The sequence below is a fragment of the Lissotriton helveticus genome, chromosome 7 (genome assembly GCF_964261635.1).
Source record: "Lissotriton helveticus chromosome 7, aLisHel1.1, whole genome shotgun sequence".
Lineage (NCBI taxonomy): Eukaryota > Metazoa > Chordata > Amphibia > Caudata > Salamandridae > Lissotriton > Lissotriton helveticus.
Window position 1 is genome coordinate 72,953,252 of NC_136068.1, and position 24,349 is coordinate 72,977,600.

The following is a 24,349-nucleotide window of genomic DNA, read 5'->3' on the forward strand; positions in this document are numbered from 1 at the left end:
ATAAGACATCCAGACCCTAGTCAACTCAATCTGGCTCCTGAAATCTTGGAGATTGGCTATCTTAATCTACCATAAGACTGCATGAACATTATCAAAGAGGCTAGATGTCCTACCACAAGAGCATGCAATGCAGCAAAGTGGAAGCGGTCTGTGATATACTGTAATAACAACCACATCAACCCGCTTAATGCTTCTGTACAAAACATTATATGTTATTTGTTACATCTACAATGTTACAATTTAGCGTACACGTCCATACGCCTACATCTGGGCGCAATAGCTGCATACCTTCAGAATAGACCACACCTATCTCTTTTTAGAGTGTCTGTTATCAAAACCTTCATGGAGGGACTCGAGTCATTCCCCCGAGACGTCCACCTGCTCCAGTGCGGAATCTTAACATTGTTCTCACCAGACTAATGGGTCCTCCCTTTGAGCCATTGCACAAATGTGAACTGCAATTTCTCAGTTGCTATCACATCAGTCAGAAGAGTAGGTGAGCTTCAGGCATTAACTATAGAAGAACCCTTTTTACAGATGCACCAAAATAAAGTGGATCTTCGGACCAATCCTAAAGTCATTTCTGCTTTCCATATCAATCAATCTGTTGAGCTACCTGTGTTCTTCCCTCAACCAGATTCAGTAGCAGAACGTGCCCTACACACATTAGATGTGAAGTTAGCATTGCTGTATTACATAGAAAGGACAAAACCTTTCCGTAACAGAAATCAACTTTTTGTCGCTTTTGCTCCCCCACACAAACCCAATCCCATATCAAAATCAGGTATTGCAAGGTGGATAGTCAAGTGCATTCAAGTATGCTATGCAAAAGCAAAATGAACGTTAACAGTTCCCCCTAGAGCGCACTCTACACGCAAAATGGGGGCTTCTACGGCATTCTTAGGAAATATACCCATAGATGACATATATGCAAAGCTGCAACATGGTCTACACCTCACACATTCACAAAACACTATTGTGTAAATTTGTTAGCAAGACAACAAGCTAGAGTGGGCCAGGCAGTTTTACGTACACTTTTTCAGACCACTGCAACAGATACAGGTTGGCCACTGCTTTGGGAGATAACTGCTATGTAGTCTATGCATAGCATATGATCGCCAGCTCACATGCCTTGAATGGAAAATGCTACTTACCCAGTATGCATCTGTTCTTGGCATATAGAGCTGTAAAGTCGTAAGCGCCCACCTGCCTCCCCGGGCACCTATACCTGTTGCAATAACATCTTACTTAGATACATGCATTCATGGACATCTCCTTTTACTACTCTTACTAATTCCATCATCACCCTCTGCGGGAAAACAATCTAACAATGGAGTCGATGCCGATGTGCACTATCACCGAAAGGAGGAGTCACCTACCTCGTGACTGGAAAGACTTCTTCGAAGGAAAACAGTGCAAACATTCGGACCCAACACTAGATGGCAATCTATGTATAGCATATGGCTCTACAGCTCTCTATGCCAAGAACAGATTCATACTGGGTAAATAGCATTCTATATTACATATGGTACATGATATGACTATCCTAAAGGGGGAGATTGTGAGAAGGTGCCATCTTTCTTGCATTGGTATGCCCCCACTTTTTCCTGAACTGCTGATGTGCTTTGACTGAGTGTGCCCTGGGCTCCTGCCAACCAGGTGCCCAGGGCCTGTGTTCCTTCCCTAAAACTGTGTTGAAACTAAAACCCAATTGGCATCTCTGGCGCCCTATCAGCCCCTAGTAAATGGTACCCTAGGTACCCAGGGCATGGTGACCAGAGAAGACCCCTAAGGGTTGCAGCACTTATTGTGCCACCCTTAAGGGCCCTGTACTCTGACACCCACACACTGCCTTTGCAGGCTGAGTGTCTAAGTACAGAACTAAATAAAGAGTCGACATGGCACACATCCCTTTGTGCCATGCCCACAAACCCACTGCCCTGGCATACATCAGTCACCCCTCTAGCTGGGTGCTCTATTCCAGTGGTGTGGGTACAGGTGCATGAACCCTGGGCCCCTACAGTACCCAGGGCCATTCCTGGGCACTGTAAGTGCAGTGCTGCCATTAAGAGTATATGGTGCCGGGAGGTCGACACTACGAACTCCACAGCACCATGATGGCTTCACTGAAGTCTGAGAAGGTTGGTATCAAACTTCTCAGCACATTAAACCCGCACCGATGCGTGTGAGATTTAATGTGAAATGCACCAGAGGGCATCTTAGAGATGCCCCCTGAAACCTAACCTACAATCCACGTCTGGACTGAGAGGCTGCCTAGGCTGCTACACAATAGACATGTTGCTGAACCCCTGGGTGGCGAGCCCCCGCTCTCTTGGGCCTGCAACAATGCACATCCGAGGTGCTAGGTCTCCTCCCCCAGGATGGGCAGGGAGAAGCTTCAAAGGCCTGCCTCCACTGTGAGCTTCTTCAGACCTTGCTGTACCCAGCAACTGGCCCACACCGGTTCTGACCCCCACTCTGGCGGGAAACCCTACATCAGGAACGGGGGGGTGCCAGCTTTGCCAACCCCACCCCTCAGGTGGGAGAGGCGAGGTGAAGCACGACCCCGGGCTCCGCCATCTTGAAGATGGGGAACCCTGCCCAATCACAGCTAGGCTCCTGCCCCCCACCCACCGGAGAGGAGCAGACTCGGGGGTGTACCCTCCCCAGGACAGGGACCTATTGGTCCCTGCCCTTGCCCTACCTGTAATGCCCCTAAATTCAGTATTTAGGGGCACCCTGAACCTTCCCTCCTCATATCCCGATTAGAAAAGAAGAAAGAAGATCAAGAAGAGGAAGACCCGCCGTGCAGCTGCTAACAGGACGACGCCCACTGACTTGGCCCCAGCCCTACCGGCCTGTCGACCCTGGAACCTGCTCCTGCTAAATCCCGGCGACTCCTGCGGACAGCAACCTTGGATGACCCGGAGGTCCTGCCTGCCTTGACCCTCTAACAGACTGGGACTCCATGAGCAGAGGCTCTGCCCCCACAGCAACACCCCTGGTGCCAGCCAGGAACTGCAAATCCAGCCCTTCTGCACCCGCCAAGCCTTGCCCGTGCCTGAGTGATCCAAGACCATGAGAACGTCCCTCCGGCGACTGAGACCTGAAGTCCAGTGCCCAAAGACCCTCCTCGACGACCCAGACAACGCCTGCAGCCTCAGAATCAGGCACCCCTCCAACCGCGACCAGCCGAGGGTAAGATTTCCTGCACCGTCGCCCCACGGCCCTCTGTGCCCTCCTTTGGGGTACTCACCTCTTCTCCAACTTACCTCTAAAAGTGGTGGTTGCACCTGAAGAATCTCCGTCCCCCGAGTCTGCAGCCTTTGTTTTCTTTTGACCTTTCCCATTGAATAACATTGAAAATTACAAATATTCTTTAGAAATCGTACCAATTACTGAAACGTAATTACTTACCTGTCTTAGGGAGAGACCCCAATACTGAACTTAGGAGTCCAGTCCTGGATTACAAAAGTAATGAGAACCTACTTTACTTGTGACTTGAATTTCCTTCCATTGGATATCATTGCTAATTTTTCACTGAAAAGTTTCTGTCAACTTTTAAAATACCTTTATAGTCTTTAAAAATCATTGCAATAACTAAAACGTTTTTAGTAAACTGTTTTTAGCTTAGCCCCCAGGCCTGAATCTAGGATCCAGTCCTGGAGTTACAAAAGTAATCGATAAAGTAATCAACTGAATTTATGTAGAAAAACCCATTGAGCTCAATCTTAGATTGTGTTAAGAATTGTGTTACCTACTGCAACCCCTGTACCTATTGTGCTTACAAAGTTTATTGCCTCTTTGCAAAGTAATTACCTGAGAGTATTTATATTGAGAAAAGTATATTTTGATACCTGTTGGTTCTAAAAATAAAACAACTATATCTTTTGATGTAAAAACAGTTGGCCTAGAGTTCAGTTCTTGAGTGTGTGAAACCTTTTGCTGACTGAGTGTGTGCAATAAATGCTTTACACTGTCCTCTGGTACTGCCTTACTGCTCGACCAAGCTACCACTTTAGAGAGTAAGGTCAGACCTGACTTTAGCCTCTGTTATACCTCTGGGGTTTGTGGACTCTATACCCACTGTACCTTACTTTGGTACAGTATATATAGAGCCACTATCTCACAGAGATATTGTGGGAGCAAAATATATATCCATGTGTATTTATTACACAGATATGGGAATTAGTTCCAATTCCCATTCACACTATGTCAGACCCATCAAGCTACCTTCATCTGTATCTAAAGAAATGTCTTGCTCTGTCCTCCGCAGTGCTCCCCCACTCCTTTACTAATCTATTCCAACCTGACCCAAGACCCTTCACTGCCCTCTCACTCCTCCAACATCTGTCAACATAAACCACAGTCTTAGGGCTCCTGTCACTATGTTAAGTTTAACTCAACCTGTTTTATGGTCCCTTGTTTGCTTACACTGCAATAAGTATATTTTTCACTATGTTTTGTGCTTAATTGGCAATTCTATGTTCTATATGATTACCCATGTGTCCCCTTTTGGGGTTTTGTTGCTGACAGCACTTTGTAACATATTAAAGACCCCCCAAGAATAGCTCAGGGCAAAAGGGGCTTTTTCCAAGACGTAACACTGGGAGGTTCGTCAGCCTTCTGCCTTGCCTGCCAATAAGCATTGGTACCTGCAAATGTATTTCATCTGTTTCTGAGCCCCTGTCTGTGTTTTCTTTGTGTCCCTCTTAGGAGGGTTGGAAGATTTATTTCCCTAACACTGAGCAGATGTGATAGAACAGAAACATTATTTTACCCAATATGACCACCTTTTATTATGGTTGCTTTATATGAAATGGCCCCTCCTTTCTAATCATGAACACCACTATTTCACATTCAGCCTCTCCTGCCCAATCTTTCTGTCCCTTTGTGGGCAATTGCATTGCCTTTTCAACTTGCCGGGTCCTCTCGTTGCAGGACATTTTCTTTTTTTTTTAGCTCACAAGATGCTGGCTTTCGTCAACCACAGGCCACCCCAGACCCTGAGGTTCAGCAAGCATCTTCTGTTCTCTAGGCAATCAACCTATTCCGCCAGGTGCGCCACCATCGCATGCTCACATCTCCATAATGTGTATGGCGCTGTCTTTCAGCCACTTCAACGCAGTCTCTAGTATCGTCACCTTGTTGTCAACATTGGCCTCCCATTTTCTACATTCTTTACATTTACGTTCAGTTACTCTACCTTTGCCTCAAAAGCAGTTGTTGTCCCCTCCATTTTGTCAAATATATTGTGCATTTTCTCCCTGGAAGGTAGGAGAATCCTCTCTCCCTTGAACATGTGCTCTATACTCCCTCCTTCATAACACTGACGTAACGAAAATTGAGGGGGCCTCCCTGCAAAGGTACGTGGAGGGGTTCCCCTCCAGGCTAAATCAGATCTCCGGCCAGAGTGCTGTGCTGAGGGGCCCCCCTGGAGCTTGGGGGGACACCCGATCCGCGGGCCTGTGTTACGCCCCAGCTTCATAAGGGGTACCTTTAGCCGCACCCAGGTTTTCCTTTTAAGAAATTCTCGTGGGGGCATGGGGTGACTTGAGTCAGGGTGTCCTTCCTTAGTGTTTTCGAATAGCCCCACTGGCCCTCTAGAAGCTTCCTTCTGTGTCTGTGTCTTCCTCATCGTTTGGAAGCTTGGCAGGAGGTTTCTAGCACCTTGCACTCCATTGAGGCACCCTGATTCTTTCTGTGGCAGTGAGGATCCAAGGGTTCAGCGGGCGACTGATTTCAAGGGTTAGGTCTAGCGCCATCAGCTGCCCCGTGGCAAATGTCGATCAGAATACCTTTAGTGGAGTAAAGAAGAATGTGTTCCGGCTGTGGGTCTCTCATGATCCCTCCAAGTTCAAAGAAACTCTCAATGCTTCCCCAGCTCCTGAAATCAGCTAGATTCTCTGATATGGAAGGGCCAGTTTCAAGCTGTGCCGCTTGTTAGACTCCAGGAACTGTGACCATTCTGTAGCCCACAAGGCCATGTCACTAAATAAATACATTTAATCATCTCACCAATACAAGGTAAGCGATTGTGAGAGTCGGTGTGATAAACTTGGCACTCCCTGGTGTAGCATTGTCTTCAAAGACAAATGACCATCTCCCACTGGCTGAGGTCTTGAACATGTTTTTCTCTTCTCCTTTCTCTCTTCCCCAGGCAAATTTACTTATTAGCCGCTGAGTCTAGACATTCTTCTATGTGTGCACCCACTGACTCCTTCTGGTCTCTCTTTTCCAGATCCGCTCTCCGTCTCCCCTGCACAGTGGGCTGAGGAATACTTGGAGCAGTCTGAGGAGAAGCTCTGGCTGGGGGAGGCCGAAGACCAGACCGCTAATAAGTGGTAAGAATCCATCATTCTAATTCATTGTTCAGGCCACCTTTCCACAAACCATCCTTCCACAAATACATTTTCAGTTTTTTGAGTGTGCATTCCTCCTTTCTTTGTTTGTGCTGTTTTTTGTGCTATTTAGTCCAGCGCCCTGAATGCTTTATTAATAAAAGGCGTCACCATTTATCGCACACAAGGCTGTGGTTTAATTGCCACTCTTAGTAATCCGTCTTTATACTGTTCACTCTGTTAAGGTGTTCAGGTCTTCACTCTGTTAATTGAGAATTTGTTTAATGGTATTTATTTAAAATGTAATCACCTCTCTGAATATAAATATGTAGGCCTTTTTTGTAGGTGCTGTTTGTGGGGCATAGTCTTTATTGTATTTATTTATTTTGTAAAAAGTTGTCCCTTGGCGTACTATTCTTACATAGGACAAACCTAAATGTTTGTCTCAAACTACCCAATAGGCCCACTAGATCCCCTTGAGGACCTTACCTATCTTATATACTTATGCAACAAAAATTGTAGTTCATTTATTTTATTGTAAAAAAATTCATCCAAATACACTCTGTTAAAAACAAATCATTATACACATATAAAAAAAAATTCTAACACATTCATTGAATGCAGTTTTTCCTACACAATATCACATAAAATTGAATTATTAAAAACCAATTAATACATATATCCAGGTGAAAAAAAACAAGAAATACAAAAGAGGAGAGACATACATAGACATAAAATTGTCAATAACTATTGCACGTTTTTTGAGATTTTTGACATAGATACCATCCTGGACATGTTACAATTCTTTGTCTACAGGCTAGGTCTTTTAATCTCCTGATCGTGCAGGGAGGCGTCGACGCGTTTCGATGGTTTTTATCGATGTATTACCATCTTTTTCAAGACTATATTAATAAGTCTCTCCTACAAATGGCACTGGTTGGTTGCCGTCTGTATGGTTCTCCTGCAGATAAACATATTGCCATCAGTGTTTTATATGTGTTACATGCGAGTTCTTCATTCTACACAAGCCTCTTTTCTATTTGGTAATTGTATTACAATCATCCTAATTATGCATCATATCATAATACATAAACATTATCCTGTTCCTGGTTCAAAGACGATAATCTCAATCAATCATGAGTACAACACTATTTATTTATTTTGTGTCTCTTAGAAAGTGGAGCTGTATGGCATTGTGGTACTAAGTTTAGCAGCCGAATGATGGTAAATAAATTGGTTAACAGGTTGGATCACCTTTTTCAGAAGAGAAGTTGCCCTGGCAGAACCTGATGAGTAGGAGACAGTGCATTGAACATTGAGTCGAGTACGTAGAAGCCCCAGTCCCTTTTCCTACCTTTTCTCAGCCAAGGAAGAATGACATAACTGGGGGTATAGCTGCTTCATCTCACAAGGGCCATGGCTTGGTCTGCTTGATTGGCAATGCACTTATCGTCTTAAATGTAGTTCTGACATTGACTGGCCCCATTGCGAGTGCCTAATGAAGGGAGTCATTGGCGAGTATTTCGGGGGCCGTAAGTAGAAGTCCAGCCGCAGCCTTTTGAATGATCTTCTTATCAGTTAAGATACCTTTGGTTTGGACAAAATGTATCTCGTTGCCAGACTAGAGCAAATCAGTGTTGTAACTGCAGTAAAACCTCCCTTGGTGATCAGGTGGGAAGAATTATTTTACTTTTGAGCAGTTCTAGCTAAAAACAAAAAGTCAAACACAGTACTACAATCTGCAGGCACCAAGGAAGGTTGGCAATCTAACTGGAGCTCAGGTTGTGCATGCCTAGTACTGGCAGGGGCAGGCCCCCAGTGTTTTAGGTTAGGAAGGTGTGGCCAAGGATTTTCCTTTTTATCCAACACAGTGACTTGAGTTTTCAAACACTGGCATTCTTTTCTTTCCTGTGTCTTGTAACTGTTTTTACTTTTCTAAAAGACCTGTAGTTGAGAGAACTACACTATCTCACACACGAAAACCCACTTTCCAGTTCTTACAATTTGCAGGAGACTTTATCAAGCCATTTGCGTTTCCTAAAATCAGAGCCACTCCCAGTCACTCTTACTCCTCCCAGACCTACAGGAGGAGTGTTTCATTTGGACAGGTGTCTGCAGGGGGTTGGCCCCAGCATCCATTTTTAGGGACAGTGATGAAAAAGAACCTGAAAACTAACCTGCAAGAAAAAAGAAGTCCCGAAGTGTAGAGTGGTGATAGACAGAGACCTGAGGTGGAATCAAAACTAGGCATCCCTTGCCTTGCAATTCATCAAACCTGGTGTTTATCAGCACTGGGTTTCTAAGAAAAACTCAAATCTTTGGGCCCCTGCACTCACTCATTTTTTTTATTGGTAATTTATTAAGCACATGAAGCAGTGTCTATAACCCTAACCTTACAACTCTAACTACTACATTGCTTGAACAATGGCAGGACTTTAAAATTGGTTACTGTCATTCCACCACACAAACTTGTGACCTGCTGGGCCAGCAGGCCAAAAGCTAACGTCCCACTGACAGCAGAAAAAAGGAGCTAGTGCCCACATGATTTAGAATCATTGGTGCAGCCTGTATGTAGATGTGGCAGTGGCACCTGAATTAACCCCTTCATTTCTAGAATGGTGCCCAGCTTTATTTCCTTTTTCGATAAAAGGATTTTCCCTGCCGACCTCCACCTATAGCTTTAATCAGCTATTAACATATTTTATAATATTTGCATCTATTGTAGTTGTAAGCGTTTTAGCATTAAATAAGTACACAGCCCATTATTTAGACCGTGGTAGCTACAGTTAAAGCGCAGGGTAGCGAGGAGGGGCAAGTAATGTCAATGCTGACTCAAACAGTGGCCCGAGTTCCAAGCTTGGCACATAAAGTTGCCAGGTAAAGTAAAAGGTTTTTACTTCTTTGCAATTGGAATTAAATACCCAAATAAACCATAAGGTGGGTTAACACCTTTTAATACTCTGCTTTTCACTGGGAAGAATGCAGGGTAAGAATTCAGATAGGCAACAGCCTCTTTAAAAATTAACTTTCACTGTCACTTTGGGACAGGAAACTGCTTTACTTTCCCATAATGTTGTCCAGCAACTGAATTAGTTCATTTTTCACTCGGTCGTGCAAGTATCCTGAACTCTGTGCATTGCATTTCAATTCATGTAATTTTTCACAATAGAATAATAGCTGAATTAATTTATTTTGCTTCTCCTGCATGCCCCTATCCTTAGGTTTAATGAAAGGGTATCTTTCTGTGTGCTGTATTATTTATTGTTCCCCTCACTAGTCATCGCATCTTTTTTACAGGGTTTTATTGAGGGCAGTGCAGAGCATAAAGGTGGAAAAAAGTGTATTTGTGGTTGCATTTTTGGTACACTAAAGGGATTTTATCTTCCTTCAGTTGTTGATGGTTTCTCTCTGATGCCCACATCAAACCTCTGAGCAATATGCGCATGTTTCTCCTCAAACTGTTGATGCATCCTAGACCTCTGTGCATCCTCGACATCAACATTACTTATTATTTATTTTTTTTTGCAGAATTTTATGTAGCGCGAGCTTCACCCGAACTGGGTATCAGAGCGCTTTACATAGCACCAGCTACATTACATGAGGACACATATTCATTTTTGTTAGGCACAGGGAGATTAAGTGATTTGCCCAGAACCACAGGATGTTCAGCGTCGTTGCCGAGACTCAAACCCAGTTCCCCAGATTCAAGATCGACCACCCCCCCTTATGTATCGAGATAATCTTGAAGTCGAGGATTAATGCCACAATTCCATTAGGATCCTTTAGTGCTGTAGTAAACACCAGTCATGTCCTTCAAGAGTACATGCTCGAAGATTCCTACAATTCTATGTTCAGATTGTGTCATTTACAGTGCTATCTTAATCCTTGGAGGATAAGGAGAGATTATGGTCCAATATATGGTCTCCTGACTTGTATCAAATTTAGAGGAGTATACCGTTTTGTTGCTGGTTTGAGATAGTATATTAGATATCCAGAACCCACTCAGTCACTAGGAGCATCTGCTGGTAGGAGTTGAAGTCCTCACCCACCCAAGGGTGGCATGCTTCCTCATTGGGTTTGCTCCTCGTTGGGCTGGCACTGCAATGCCCAATGAGGCCCCTCAAGGGGGCTCTTTGTCGGAGATCTTTTTTTCTTCAAATGAGGTGTAGTTGTGCAACCTAGGTTTGGTAACGAGCGCCAGACACTGAATTGGAAACTTGGTGTAAAGTGATTAAAATTAACTATAGATACCTCGCTGTCTTCGTTTAATTTAGAAATGGGATCTTTGTTGAGAATAAAAGCAGGAATGAGAAACCATAGAAAATAATATTCCTAGTGTTCTCTTCTAAGTAGGCATTCTTTGACCTATGATAATTGGGAAATTAATAAAATTAAATTTATGGTCGACATGTTTCATGCTTCTTTTGTCCCTAAGGATCAATGGCATTTCGTCAGGGCCTAGTGTAATGTACCCAATCTTCTCTGGGGGTGGAGATGTTATGTTCCGTTACTTAGTCTTGGAAAGCGCGTAGCTACTCCAGACCGGGCTTCCCAGCACTGACCGGAATTGTGAAGAAGAAATGTATTGTTTAGGCAAAGAGGTGGGTCTTCAGTTGCTTCCTGAAACTTAACAGGTTGCAGTTGGCTCTGAGGTAACTGGGCAGGGAGTTCCAGAGTTTAGACACCCAGGATACAAACGATCGCCCTTCACCCTTGGCTCTTTTAATTCTGGGGGTAACCAGGAGGGAGCAATTGCTGGATCTTAACTCTCTTGTGTTGTAGTATGGTGTGATAAGGTTACTGAGGATATGCGGGCCACGCAAGTATTTTACCTCGTGCGCACTGCACAAGGCCTGGAATTAAATTATTTTGTTCACCAGAGGCCAATGAAGTCTTGCCAAAGCCAGACGTATGGACTGTGCTTTAGGCAGGTCCAGCAGTATTCGGGTAGCAGTGTTCTGAATATCTTTCAACTTCTGAACTTCATAAGCAGGACTGCCTAGATAGAGTTACCATAGTCTAGGCGTGAAAGTACAAGACGCTGTACCACAACTCTTTGAGTGTGCACAGGGAGCCAATTTATTGGCTCTCTGAGGACTCTCAGGAAACCAAAACATGTCCCTGACACTTTCTTTGCCTGCATGGCCATGGTTAGATTATTAGCTATTAAAACGCTCAGGCTCTAAACCTCTGTTTTAGGGGATGGGTGGAAACCCAGGCATGAAGGCCAGAGAATGTGGTCCCACAATGCTGGTTTGATTCCAACAACAATAACCTCAGTTTTTTTGCCGTAGAATTTAAGCTTGTCATCCAGTTGTTCACCTGTTCCATGCAGGTGGACTATGTTTCTGAGGTTGGGCTTGTGTTAGGTGAAAGGAAATAGCGATCTGGGTGTTATCAACATACAACACCATAGTGAGACCAGCTGAACAGATAGTGTCTGCTAAAGGGCGGGCATAGGTATTAAAAAGAGTTGGGCTCAACAATGAGCCTTGGGGCACTCCGTACCTGAGCTGACGGACAACCGACAGGCAAGGCCCTTCCCTAATCTGAAAACATCTATTGTCGAAAAATGAGGTCAGCCATTTTAGCTCCTTCCTAGTGACACCTACCGCCTAAAATCTGTGTTGGAGGTTGCCACTGGAGACTGTATCAAAGGCTGGGCTCAAATCAAGAAGAATGAGAGCAGCTGCCCCTCCATGGTCGAATGTTTTTTTGAGTCCGCCTTGGCTATCAAAAGGGATATCTCCGTACTATACCTGGGAGGAAAAACTGTTTGCATCTGATGCAGGAGATTGTGCGTTTCCCAAAAAGTCTGCCAAAAAGCCATTTACCACTTTTGTATAATCTTGCTAATACCTGGAAGTAATGATATTGGTCTACAGTTTTCGATTTTGTTGGGATCCAAATACGATTTTTTTCAGCAATTGACTAATAATTGCGTGTTTCCACGTATCAGGGACTAGTCCACTTTGCAGTGAGATGTTCTAGATATCCGCCAAGACAGAGCTGGTACGGTCACCTCCCTTCAGCAGGAGATCTATAGGTGCCAAGTCAAGAGGCGAGCCAGATGTGATTGTCTTGGCTGCTGCTCTAATGACGTTGTTGTTCAGTTTGGGGAAGGCTGACAAATCCAATGAAACCTCTTTTGCCTGGACGATTTCTCTGGTATTAATGTTTAGATCCAGGTCTCATGCCAGAGAGTGATATAAGGCTGATTTTTCAAAGAAAGAAATTAGCGAACTGCTCACAATGATCCTTTGAGGGTGGAGGGCTGGCTTCAGCAATTTGGGGTTTTAAAAATAAATTAACAATTGCGTAAATCTCTTGTGTGTGGGTTGTAGTTCTAGTGACCCTCCTACATTAAAGAATGAATTCCTTGTGGTACGTGGAAAAACAACTGCTCTCTGGACATCTCCCTGAGAAAGAGTTCTGGCGGTTATGCCTACCCGATGTTCCTATCTGTGCTATTTCTTTCATTTGTGAATCATTTTTGCATGACTTGCAGTGATTTCGGTACCAATAATTCACAAAAGTGATATCATTTATGTAGCTTACGGATCCTAAATCAAGTCTACATACTGTTTTACGTCTCAGGTAAATGCAACTCATTTATCTCTTTTATGGACATTCTTGTGATATGTACAAGCGACTCAAACTTTTCTTCATTTAGTAAGAGTGATGACTTTGTATGAGGCCACCAACATCTGTGCTTCATCAGTGTACCTTGATGCTGGTGGAAGTGGTTCAGCCTAGCAATGGTTTGCCTGCTGGTTGGAAATGCATTTACACAAGGCCGCCAAAGCTTTGTCCAGTGAAGGACAGTGGTTGATTTGGGATGCATGATCGTCAAGGCATAGTTGCAGTTGTTTGACCAACAACTTCACCAACACCTTGAAAATCAAGAAAGCAGCAATATAGTCTGTGTTGGGCGGTAGAACAACCGTTGTTTTGGATAAATAGTTTAACATCTTCTGTTGTTAAAGAGAATGAATCACTTTTCTAAGGTTTTAATGTATATTTTTTCTCAGTCCTAAGGGTATTTCAGTGCTCCCTTATAGCAAAGAAAATGACAATGGAATAATTGTCAAAAGATGGCTGTCGGCTGGCAGCCCTAGGTCAGAAATAAGGCCATCAGGGAAGCAATGCTTAGTAGGCCTAAACTACAAGCAAAGCAGAAGCTGGATAGCCTGCACTTGGGAGTTTAGAGAGGCTGTACATAGCAGCAATTATTGTTTTCAGAAATACTCTATGCAAATGTTGGTGTATTTGCAAATCTTACCACCAGAGAATAGGCCCTTTCAACTTCCCAAATGACTGCACTCTTATCAGACATCATCTATTTGTGCACAGTATTTAATCTCTATCCACATTTGGCACCTCCATGTGCTCCTCTGGTGCCTAAGCTTTGTAGTTTATTATGACAAGTAAAGGTCACATAACTTGCTGAAACAGGGTTCAGATCCAGTTAGCTTGTTCTCAGTCTTTTATACTACTTACTGCTGATGGGAGTGACTGATTACAGAGTTGGGGACCTTACTCTGACAGTGACCAATTAAAAACAGAAGCTTAGCTCTCAATGTTTGTGCCTTGCTTGCTTCTTTGTCCAACCCCTCTGAGGTAGCGGCAGATTGAAAGGGAAAAAAAGCACAGATTGCATGTATTTTAACTATCTTTGTAGCAAAACCTCAGAGAAGGACTTAGGTGATAAAAATGAATACCCATAAAAGCCTTGCATATCCATGCTTCAATAGGATATACACATTGAATCTTCTAATGTTGACCTTTGGTGTACACTCCAGTGCCTGACTCTAATGGACGAATAGGAGTCCGAGGCAAGAATTACAAATTCCATTTGTATGTTAAATATGAGTTTGTTACAGGTTGCCTGACATACTTTTGTCAACCCATAGCATCCCAATCAAAATCAGTATCCACCGTACACACCACTGGGACAATTTAGTGACTAGTTTAAGCGGAAATAAATAAATAAGTCATGATAACTAGCTTTATGAATTATTATTGTAGCATTTGATTTTTTAAGACCATTACTAAAGCAATCTTGCTTCTGATAGATACATCTGCCTTGTGGATTCCTCACCTTGTGAATATCCCCCTTGCGTCAGCAACGTTCGGAATTTTTCTTCGTAGCACGCCGACGTGGGCGACGTCACAGGAACGCCGCATCGCTCGTGACTCCGTCTGACGTCACCGACCCCTTACTAGGCCTACGTCGGCGTGATGACATCAGTTCCCTTTTTTCCGCGTCGTCGACGCTAACGGTTTCAGGGATCTTCTCTAGTTACAGATAGACATTGTTTCTTTTTGTTGTTACTGTTTCTGTTCTTCGTCGAGGATGTCGTCGAAGAAGACGGGATTCAAACAGTGTGTCTCGTGTGCCAGGATGATGTCAATTACTGATCCACACGAGGATTGTTTATGGTGTTTGGGATCGGATCACGACGTCAAGGGCTGTCGATCCTGTTCGAAAATGAATCCGAAGGCTCTGCGTGAAAGAGAAGCGAAACTTTTATTAACCAAGATAAAAGGTAAAGAAGCCGATAGATCTTCGAGGTCAAGGTCAAGACACTCCAAATCGAGACCGAAGTCGAGGTCACGATCGAGGTCGCGATCGAAGTCATCGAGGTCGAAATCGAGGTCAGGAGCCAGATCGGAGTCGGCGTCGAAATCGGCTTCTGGACATGCTTCAGGTTCCTCGAAGAAAAGACATAAGAGGAAGAAGCATAGTTCTCACCATCATTCGGGATCTTCGGACTCTAAGAAGAAATCTTCTCGAAAGCATCACAAAGACTTTGTGTCTCCATCTCCTGCTGGTGCTACCACTCCAGTAAGATCTCGAGAGCATACACCGGAGCCGGAACTGGATCCGAATCCGGCTTCGGGTCAGTCTTCGGAACATGAGGACGTCGTGGAGGTCCCTCAATCTCCAATTCCGGAAGATGAACCGGAAAACCTAAAGGACCAAGAGGAGCCGAATCCAGTTCAGCCTCCTACGAATCCAATGGGTTCTTACCCTTCTTATCCTGGTCCTGGTCAAGATCCATCGCATTTCCTAAATGCTATGTATGGAGTGTATGCGAGGGCAATGTACCCCACTGGAGCACCTGCGGGTCCTATGGGTCCTTTGTCTTTCAACTTGGGTGTCCCCCAAGCTTATGCACCGGCGCCTTTTCTACCCTTCATGCCGACTCCATATCCACCTTGGATCGGTTCAGCGCCGTCGAGGTCTTCGACTCCGCGCACGGCTTCGCCGTCTCCGGAGCGACCTCGGAATTCAGATCGAGGCTCGACGCCGGTTCCTGTTTCTCTGACTCCGGTTGCTCCAGATCCTCGGTCGACGCCGGCTCCGACTCCATCGGAGTCGTTACCGAATCCCTCGACGTCGATCCGTATGGAGTGGTCGAGGCGTAGAGCCCAGCGTCTACTTGAAGAAAAAGAGTATGTGGAGTCTGATATGGAGGAAGGTGAAATTCATGAGCATGATGATTATTTTGAGGATCTTCATTCTGCTAGTAGTCTTGAACTTTCTCCCGAATGGGGATTACCTGTGGTATCAGATGCACCCTCCAAGGATGTCGTTCCGTATCATATGGTAATTAGGAAAGCTGCTGATTTATTAAACTTAACTTTACCAACGGTTGAGTTTAAGCCTAATATCCTCACAGAGGTCTTACATTCACCTTCTTCTATCATTAAGCCTACTCTACCTTTTACCGAAGCTCTGACAGAACCAATACTGGAGGTTTGGAAAAAGCCTTTGTCTGCACCTGCACTGTCTAGATCGGTGGCGAGACGTTATAGGGTGGCTCCTGGAGATCCTGAGTTTTTGTCATCTCACCCTTCGCCAGAGAGTCTGGTGGTTCAGGCTGCTTGTGCGAATAGATCAGCTGGCTCCTTTCCTCAAGTTCCTGGAGATAAAGACTCCAAGAAGTTGGATCAGGCCGCTAAGAAAGTCTTCTCCTCTGGTAGCATGGCCTTAAAATCAACGAATGCTACTTGTTTGCTTGGCAGATATGTGCATGCTTTAATGGACTCAGTCAAACAATTGTCTGCTAAACTTCCAGAAGAAGACAGAAAGAACTTTAATGAGGTTGTTTTGGACACTCAAGCTGCGGCCCGCCAAGTCATTCAGAGTGGCATGGACACTGCTGACTCCGTGGCTAGGATAATGGGTTCTTCAGTGGCTACCAGAAGAGCTGCTTGGTTAAAATCCTCAGAGTTTTCCACTGACGTACAGGCTACTCTTTTGGATTTACCTTTTGACGGGGTTGGTCTCTTTGGAAAGAAAGCAGATACAGCTCTGGAGAGATTCAAAGATAGCCGGGCGACGGCTAGATCTTTGGGTTTACAGTCGAGAGGTACAGCTACCAGGAGGTTCAGAGGTTTTGGCAGATCTTCCTTTCGTCCTTTCAGGCAAGGCCAGCAGCAACAGCAGCAGCAACAGAACCCTCTGTACAAATCTTATAGAGGTAGACAGAAGGGTCGTGGACGTGATCGTCAAGCCTCTTCCTCCTCTACTTCCTCCTCTAATACCCACCCCCCACCTGCAACAGCAAAGCAGCCCTAGATCCGCCATTCCGGATCATGCGGGTCCGGTAGGGGGTCGGCTTACTCATTTTCTACGAGATTGGGAATCGGTTACATCAGATCTTTGGGTTCTCAATCTCGTAGAAAATGGGTATGCCCTTCCCTTTCGGGAATTTCCTCCCAATTACCCTCCTTGCCAAGGTTATTGTTCGGAGGACCACCTGCTCCTCCTGCAGGAAGAAGTCCTGGCACTGTTCAGAAAAGGTGCGATAGAGGTGGTTCCGGAGCAGGAAAGGGGTCAGGGATGCTACTCCCGGTATTTCCTGATCCCCAAGAAGGATGGCAGGCTTCGGCCAATCCTGGATCTCAGGATCTTGAACTTGTATCTGAAACAAGAAAAGTTCAAGATGCTCACTCTTGCGCAGGTTCTTCAAGCGCTGTTGGAAGAAGACTGGATGGTGTCGATCGACTTGCAGGATGCTTATTTTCACATCCCTATCCTGAAGTCGCACAGGAAGTATCTCCGTTTTACGGTGGGTTCGCAACACTACCAGTTTGCGGTCCTTCCGTTTGGACTTACTACTGCGCCTCGAGTTTTCACCAAGGTGATGGCAGTGGTGGCAGCACATCTCAGAAGATCGGGGATTCCTGTATTTCCGTATCTGGACGACTGGCTCTTCAAAGCAGAGTCGCCAGAGAAGGTGCTCCTTCATTTGCAAGAGACAACTCAGTTGTTACACAGGTTGGGTTTTTCGATAAATGTACCCAAGTCTCACCTGGTGCCCTCCCAGCGCAACCTGTTCATAGGTGCGGTACTGGACACTACTGTATGTCGTGCATTCCCTCCTCCTCAAAGGATTCACGACATACAGGAAATGATTCCTTTATTTTTCAATGGAGCGGTTGTTCCAGTCCTGAAGGTCCTTCGTCTGCTCGGTCTGATGGCTTCTTGCATTCTGTTGGTCAACCATGCACGCTGGCACATGAGGGCACTCCAGTGGTGCCTCCGCAGGCAGTGGTATCAGCACAACGGAGATCTCAGGGAGTCAGTGAGGATCTCCAGAGAAACTGCGGCGGATCTGTCCTGGTGGAGCGTGGAAAGAAATCTTTCTCAGGGAAAGCCTTTCTAGCTGCCTCCATCGGTGGCCACAGTGATAACGGATGCATCCACTCTAGGGTGGGGTGCTCATCTGGGGGATCTGGAGGTCAAAGGTCTTTGGTCTCCAGAGGAAAGGTTGCTTCACATCAACCTTCTGGAATTGCGGGCGATACGTTTGGCGCTCAAGGCCTTCCTCCCTTCCCTTCGCGGTCAGTCGGTTCAGGTCCTGACGGACAACACGACCGCGATGTGGTACATCAACAAACAGGGAGGAGTAGGGTCGCAGTGTCTCTGCAGAGAGGCTCTGCGTCTCTGGTCCTGGGTTCAGGACCATCAGATTTGTCTGATGGCAAATCATCTGGCCGGAGTTCTGAACGTTCGTGCAGACGTTCTCAGTCGGCAGTTTTCTGCCGATCACGAGTGGAGGCTTCACCCGGAGGTTGTTCACGACATCTTTCAGATGTGGGGGGCTCCTCGGGTGGATCTGTTCGCCACTCGCGAGAATGCTCACTGTCTGTCATTCTGCAGTCTCCAGTATCCGATGCAAGGAGCTTTGGGGGATGCGTTTCAGTTCAGTTGGGGAAATCAACTCCTTTACGCGTTTCCTCCCATACCCTTGATTCCTCGGGTTCTGAGGAAGATTCGCCAGGACCGGGCCCAAGTCATATTGGTCGCCCCGGATTGGCCAAGAAGGGTGTGGTACACGGACCTACTCCACCTCTTCTCTCACCCGCCGCTCCGTCTCCCTCTCAGGGCAGACCTCCTCTCTCAGATGGAGGGGCAGGTTCTACACCCCCACCTCCAGACATTACACCTTCATGCCTGGAGATTGAACGGGGCAACCTGAACTCTTTTTCTCTCCCTCACGATGTGGTGGACGTCATTCTTTCGGCCAGGCGTGACTCCACCAAATCCATCTATTCGTATAGATGGTCTAAATTTGTTGCTTGGTGTAGGGAGAAGACTGTTGACCCCTTGAGGGCTCATCTGTCTGATATTTTGCAATTTGCTCTCTCTCTGGCGCAGCAAGGTTTTGCTGTTGCCACAGTCAAAGGTTACCTTTCGGCGTTATCGGCTTTTATATGCTTGCCGGACCAGCCGTCTCTTTTTAAATCTCCAGTGGTTTTGAGGTTTCTGAAGGGCCTCACAAATAAGTTTCCTCCTTCTCCATTTATTGTGCCTCAGTGGGACTTGAATCTTGTCTTGTCTTTCTTGATGGGTTCTCCCTTCGAACCCTTACACAAGTGTCCCATGAGGCTTTTGTCTTTCAAGACGGTCTTCTTAGTAGCAATCACCTCGGCAAGGAGGGTGAGTGAGCTTCAAGCTCTTAGTTCTAAGCCCCCATTCCTGACCATTCATGCTGAACGAATGGTTCTTAGGACCAGGGCTGCTTTTCTGCCTAAGGTGGTAACTCCCTTCCATCTAGGACAGTCTATTACCCTTCCTACCTTCTATCCTCCCCCTCACCCTTCTAAGGAGGAAGAGAGACTGCACCGTCTGGACCCTAAGAGGGCGGTGTCTTTTTATCTGGATAGGACTAAAGACTTCCGGATTGACGACCAGCTGTTTGTTGGTTTTGCTGGCTGTCGGAAGGGCAGATCGGTGCACAAGCGCACACTTTCCAGGTGGATAATCCTGTGCATCAAGATTTGCTACTCCCTTGCGGGTAAGGACCCTCCTGAGGGTATAAGAGCTCATTCTACCAGAGCAAGGTCTGCTACTTCTGCATTGTCTAGAGGTGTACCTGTTGAGGACATTTGCAGAACCGCGACTTGGGCCTCCCTCCACACTTTCGCGAAGCACTACTGCTTGGATACCGAGGTGAGGAGGGACGGCCACTTCGCGCGTTCTATCCTCCATGATTTCCTGGTGTAGCAGAGTGGACACCCTCCTCCGGGAGTGGGGACTGCTGTGGGACTCTATTCACAAGGTGAGGAATCCACAAGGCAGATGTATCTATCAGAAGAACAAGTTACTTACCTTCGGTAACGCTTTTTCTGGTAGATACAGTATCTGCCTGTGGATTCCTCACTGACCCACCCGCCTCCCCGTTGTCCACTCTGCTATACCTGGGTTTATGTATTATTTATGTTTATATTTGTATATATATTGGGTTTTTGATACCTTTGCTTCGCACTATGTGTGCTGTTTTTGATTTGTATGTACTATGTACACTGTATATATGTATATTTGCTGTCATTGGTCCGTCCGGGTGCCTTGAAGGCACGGAAAAAAGGGCGGAACTGATGTCATCACGCCGACGTAGGCCTAGTAAGGGGTCGGTGACGTCAGACGGAGTCGCGAGCGATGCCGCGTTCCTGTAACGTCGCCCACGCCAGCGTGCTACGAAGAACAATTCCGAACGTTGCTGACGCAAGGGGGATATTCACAAGGTGAGGTATCCACAGGCAGATACTGTATCTACCAGAAAAAGCGTTACCGAAGGTAAGTAACTTGTTCTTCTCAGCTTTATTAGGATTTTCACTTCCTGCCTTCCTTGTTTCTGAAGCAGTCTGTGCTTACCTGTTCAGCATCTTTCTTGTCCTGTTCCGCTCTTTGTTCCTTTGATTCCGCTCCAATGTCCTCATTTGGTTGTGCCGCACACGCATCAGTTTGTGGGTCAGAACCCGTGAATCATATAATTCTACTGCTGAAAGCTGGGGCCATTGTGCTGGACATGCGAGCCTAACCAAATGTCCTATACTATGCTGTGTCTCTTCCTCAGATATTTTTAAAAGTTTGTATGGTTTTCCAAAAATCTAAAAATGCAAGTATAGTAAAGCAGAAACATGGAAGGAGCCTTTATCAACCTGATTAGGGGATTGATCGAAGAGCAGTATTGCAAGGGGGGGACTGGAAAGAATATTTCTGAGGTTATGTTCCATCCTCCCATGTCTAATGACTGACATGTCAATCTTATTCATGTCTTGTGCGGGAACTTTAGGTATGAGGAATATCAGCCCGAGGAGGACATCAGAAGAACAGCCAACGAGTTCTTGTCCAAGGTGGAGGACCCCAAGCTCTCAGGCTCCGAGGTGAGGAGAGTTGGGGGACCTGTTTGTATCTGGAACTTCCTTTTAAGATGTCTTGATAAAATATTTGTGATATAGTGCCAGTAAAGACAATTCTTAGTGGTATCATATTAAGAGAATGAAACTCAAATACTAAGGAGATCTATTTTAGCAGAACACCTATTAATATGTATTTTAAAATGGTAAGATTTTGTAGACCTCTTGAGATGAGACTTCGAGCATCTCTTAACTGAATATTATCCATCTTTCTTTCTTTCTCCCTGTTGTCTTCTTTTTGCTTTCCGCTTCTTTTGTCTCTTTTTTTGCTCCCATCTTCATTCCTGGTGACAGTTCATGAAGTTTGTCAGACAGATAGGAGACGGTCAGGTCACCATTGACCAAAACCAAGTGACTGTGACCGCTAGCGCCCCGGGGCAGGCAGAGCAGTGGGCTGATGAATTTTTACAGCAGCAGGTAGGGAAGTACCTCTTGCAGAACAGGAATCACACCAATTCCTTTAAAGACGAAAAGATGCCTCAGTGTGTAAAGTGTTAGCGCTAGGAGTGGCAGTGATGGCCTGTGACCCATTGTAACAGTTCTTAGAATGCTCCGAGATTTATAGGCGAGTAGGATTTCACAACTCTTACATTTTTATAGTCGAGAACGGTAGAGAGATAAGTTCTTCACGCCCAACTATTTATTTCATTTTCATTTCTAGAGGGTTCCATATTGTATTGTGTTTTTTATTTCCGGTGGCAGGCTGCCTCAGATGCCTGGGTCGACCAGTTTGCAATGAGTGGGAACCTGCCAGCAGACACGGATTTTGAGAAGGCTAAAGTGGCTGTCGAGGTAAGAGAGCTAAGCAATTAAGAGGGTGACCAGGGGGATGCCGAACAGATTAACTTTGATCATGCTAATACCCCTGTGGGGGGAAGTAGATTGAGAGATGGAGCTTGAATTCTCCAGAAAATGCAAACAGGACTGACGTAGGAAAGGACAATACCCTTCATAACATTCTGATAAAGAAGGGGGTACAGCTTCAGTGAATGTGCACAAGATGATGTCCCTACAACATCATTTTAAAAAGGATGGGGCAAAAAAGGGAGTGATGAAAACCTTTAAAATGCACACAAGAGCAGTACTCAATAGACCAAATGGGCTGAGAAGAAATTGTGGGGGATGTCTGCAGAGAATATGCTCAGGAGGTAGACAAGGCATGACCACCTCCATACAATTCTACAGTACTGCAAGTGTCTCTGGAATCTGTCTCCCAAAGGAGCCTTATTTCTCTGGGTGGGATTGTGAGTTGTTAGATTTACCTGTTAGCATAACAGGCTTCTTCCTGTGCTTTGAGGAAAGGAAGAGCAGGGAGGCTGGACAGATAGCAGCCATTAGTTTCCATTGGGGATACTGCCAGTTTTCCAGTTGGTAACCCTTGTGGGTTAGACTAGACCCAAACATCGTAGCAAGACTTTGTTTCACTGCCCCAAAGGATGATAATAGTGAGGAAAGTAAGGGAATACACCGAACAGAGAGTGCGTACAGGACCAAAAAACTGAGAATCTTTATTGCTAGAGTGAGGCTGAGATAACGGGAATTCTCTTTACAACTAATTACATGGTCACTCTTCTGCCATTCTTTTCCCTCCCTTCTTAACTTTGGTCACACTGCTCCTTTTATCACTACTTTTGTCGCCTTTCTTATTGGCAAACTCCTCTGCTTCCATCATTTCTCTCCACCTTTTGTTTCCTAACAACCATGTACTCTTTCTCCACTTCCTCTTTCATTTCCTTTCCACCCGCTCTGTCCTTTTACCCTCATATATCAAATCTTCTTCTTTGCTTCTACTGTTTTTCCCTATTTGTATCCTTCCACTCTTTGTTTCTTCATGCCTCTCTTCCATTTACCCTTCTTTACTTTTCATTCTCTTACTCCCATTTACTCTTCTCCCCTCACTCTCTTCTTTCTACTGTTTCCTCCTCTTTCTTGTCTAATATTCTCTCTACCCTCTCCTGCTTTCTCCCAACCCTGTTCTCATTTGTCTCCATCCAAATTGTGTTTTCCTTTACTCATCTTCCCCTCTTCCAATATTTCCTTTTCCTCATCTTACTTTTCTTGTTTCCTTTTTTAATGCCATTGCTTGCTTTCTCCACTCCTTTCTACTTTCTTTTATCCATACCTTTTTACTTTCCTTTCTCCTGTTCACCTGTTTGCCTGGTTGGTCATTTCCTTCCCCATCCCCTCTTTCAACCTCCAACCGCTTGCAACTCCCAACCTCCTCTTCCTTCGCAGTCCGATGTTGATTTCTGGGACAAGCTGCAGGCAGAGTGGGAGGAGATGGCGAAGCGTGATGCTGAGGTGCACCCCTGGCTGACGGATTATGATGACCTGACCTCCTCCTCATATGACAAGGTAACAGTCCGCAGAATCTCCTGTTTGTGCCAGGCTCTTGATAGGAGCAAGCTCACACTGACCAGAATGTTGTCGTAAGAACCCCATATGTGCTAGGGTGTGAGCTTAGAATGAAGCTCACTCTAAACAGCACCTGCTAGGAGGAAGCTCACACCATAAAATATTGGCATGAACCCCATACGTGTTAGCGTGTGAGCTTGGGCCTATGCAGAGAAACTCACATTGACCAGAAGTTGTTAGTAGAAACCCCATATGTGTTAGCGTGTGAGCTTGGAATGAAGCTTACTCTAAACAGGACCTGCTAGGAGGAAGCTCACACTGACCTGTTCCCGGGGAGAGAAAAAACATAATGACGTACAGCAAACAGATGGTCTGGATTTGTGGGGCAGCAGTAGCTTTTGAACGTCTGTCGCATTATTCCCTGCTAAGCAGGTGCAGCACTGTTAGCGGTTGCCTTTCCATCTGCCTCTCACCCTCATTGCCAGTGTAGCAAAGAACGCATCGATTCCCTATCTAAACAGATGCTCCGCTGCCTCCTTTACTCTCAGATGTGCCTTAATGCGACGCACAGCAGATCTGATGCTCTTTAGTGCCTGGGCAGGGTTCAGAGAGGAAGATAAACCTGCCTCACACCTGTAAATGATTCTTTAGCAACACCTATTAGTAAGCAATTTGTTGTACGGATGATACTGTCAACTTTGCATTTAATTTTTCCTGTTATAACACAAAATGCTCTCCTGTGACCTCAGTTTCTAATAGTAGTCCTTTTATTTATGTTTCCTGGCACCATCATTAATATCCCTCTGTGACTCAGTGGCCACAGCCAAATTGTATTCCTATTTATCTGTCTATGGCATGTTCTGGCCATGGTCTTGGAAACTCTGGGCACACTGATGAGACAGTGCTGGGGTGCAGCCCACTCTGACATGGCACTGCTG

General features: G+C 45.5%; 1 protein-coding gene across 5 annotated transcripts in view; it reads left to right on the top strand.

The window, feature by feature from the left end:
• PEX5 (peroxisomal biogenesis factor 5) overlaps positions 1–24,349 on the top strand; it is a 182,744-nt gene that overhangs the window by 118,861 nt on the left and 39,534 nt on the right. For 2 of the 5 annotated variants that reach the window (XM_078651485.1, XM_078651486.1), the window contains exons 6-10: positions 6,242–6,344; positions 20,933–21,023; positions 21,351–21,473; positions 21,759–21,848; positions 23,292–23,411. In XM_078651485.1, the coding sequence (XP_078507611.1) occupies positions 6,242–6,344; positions 20,933–21,023; positions 21,351–21,473; positions 21,759–21,848; positions 23,292–23,411 (527 nt within the window). The remainder of the gene's footprint in view (positions 1–6,241; positions 6,345–20,932; positions 21,024–21,350; positions 21,474–21,758; positions 21,849–23,291; positions 23,412–24,349) is intronic. The other 3 variants (XM_078651487.1, XM_078651488.1, XM_078651489.1) reach the window with 2 other exon arrangements.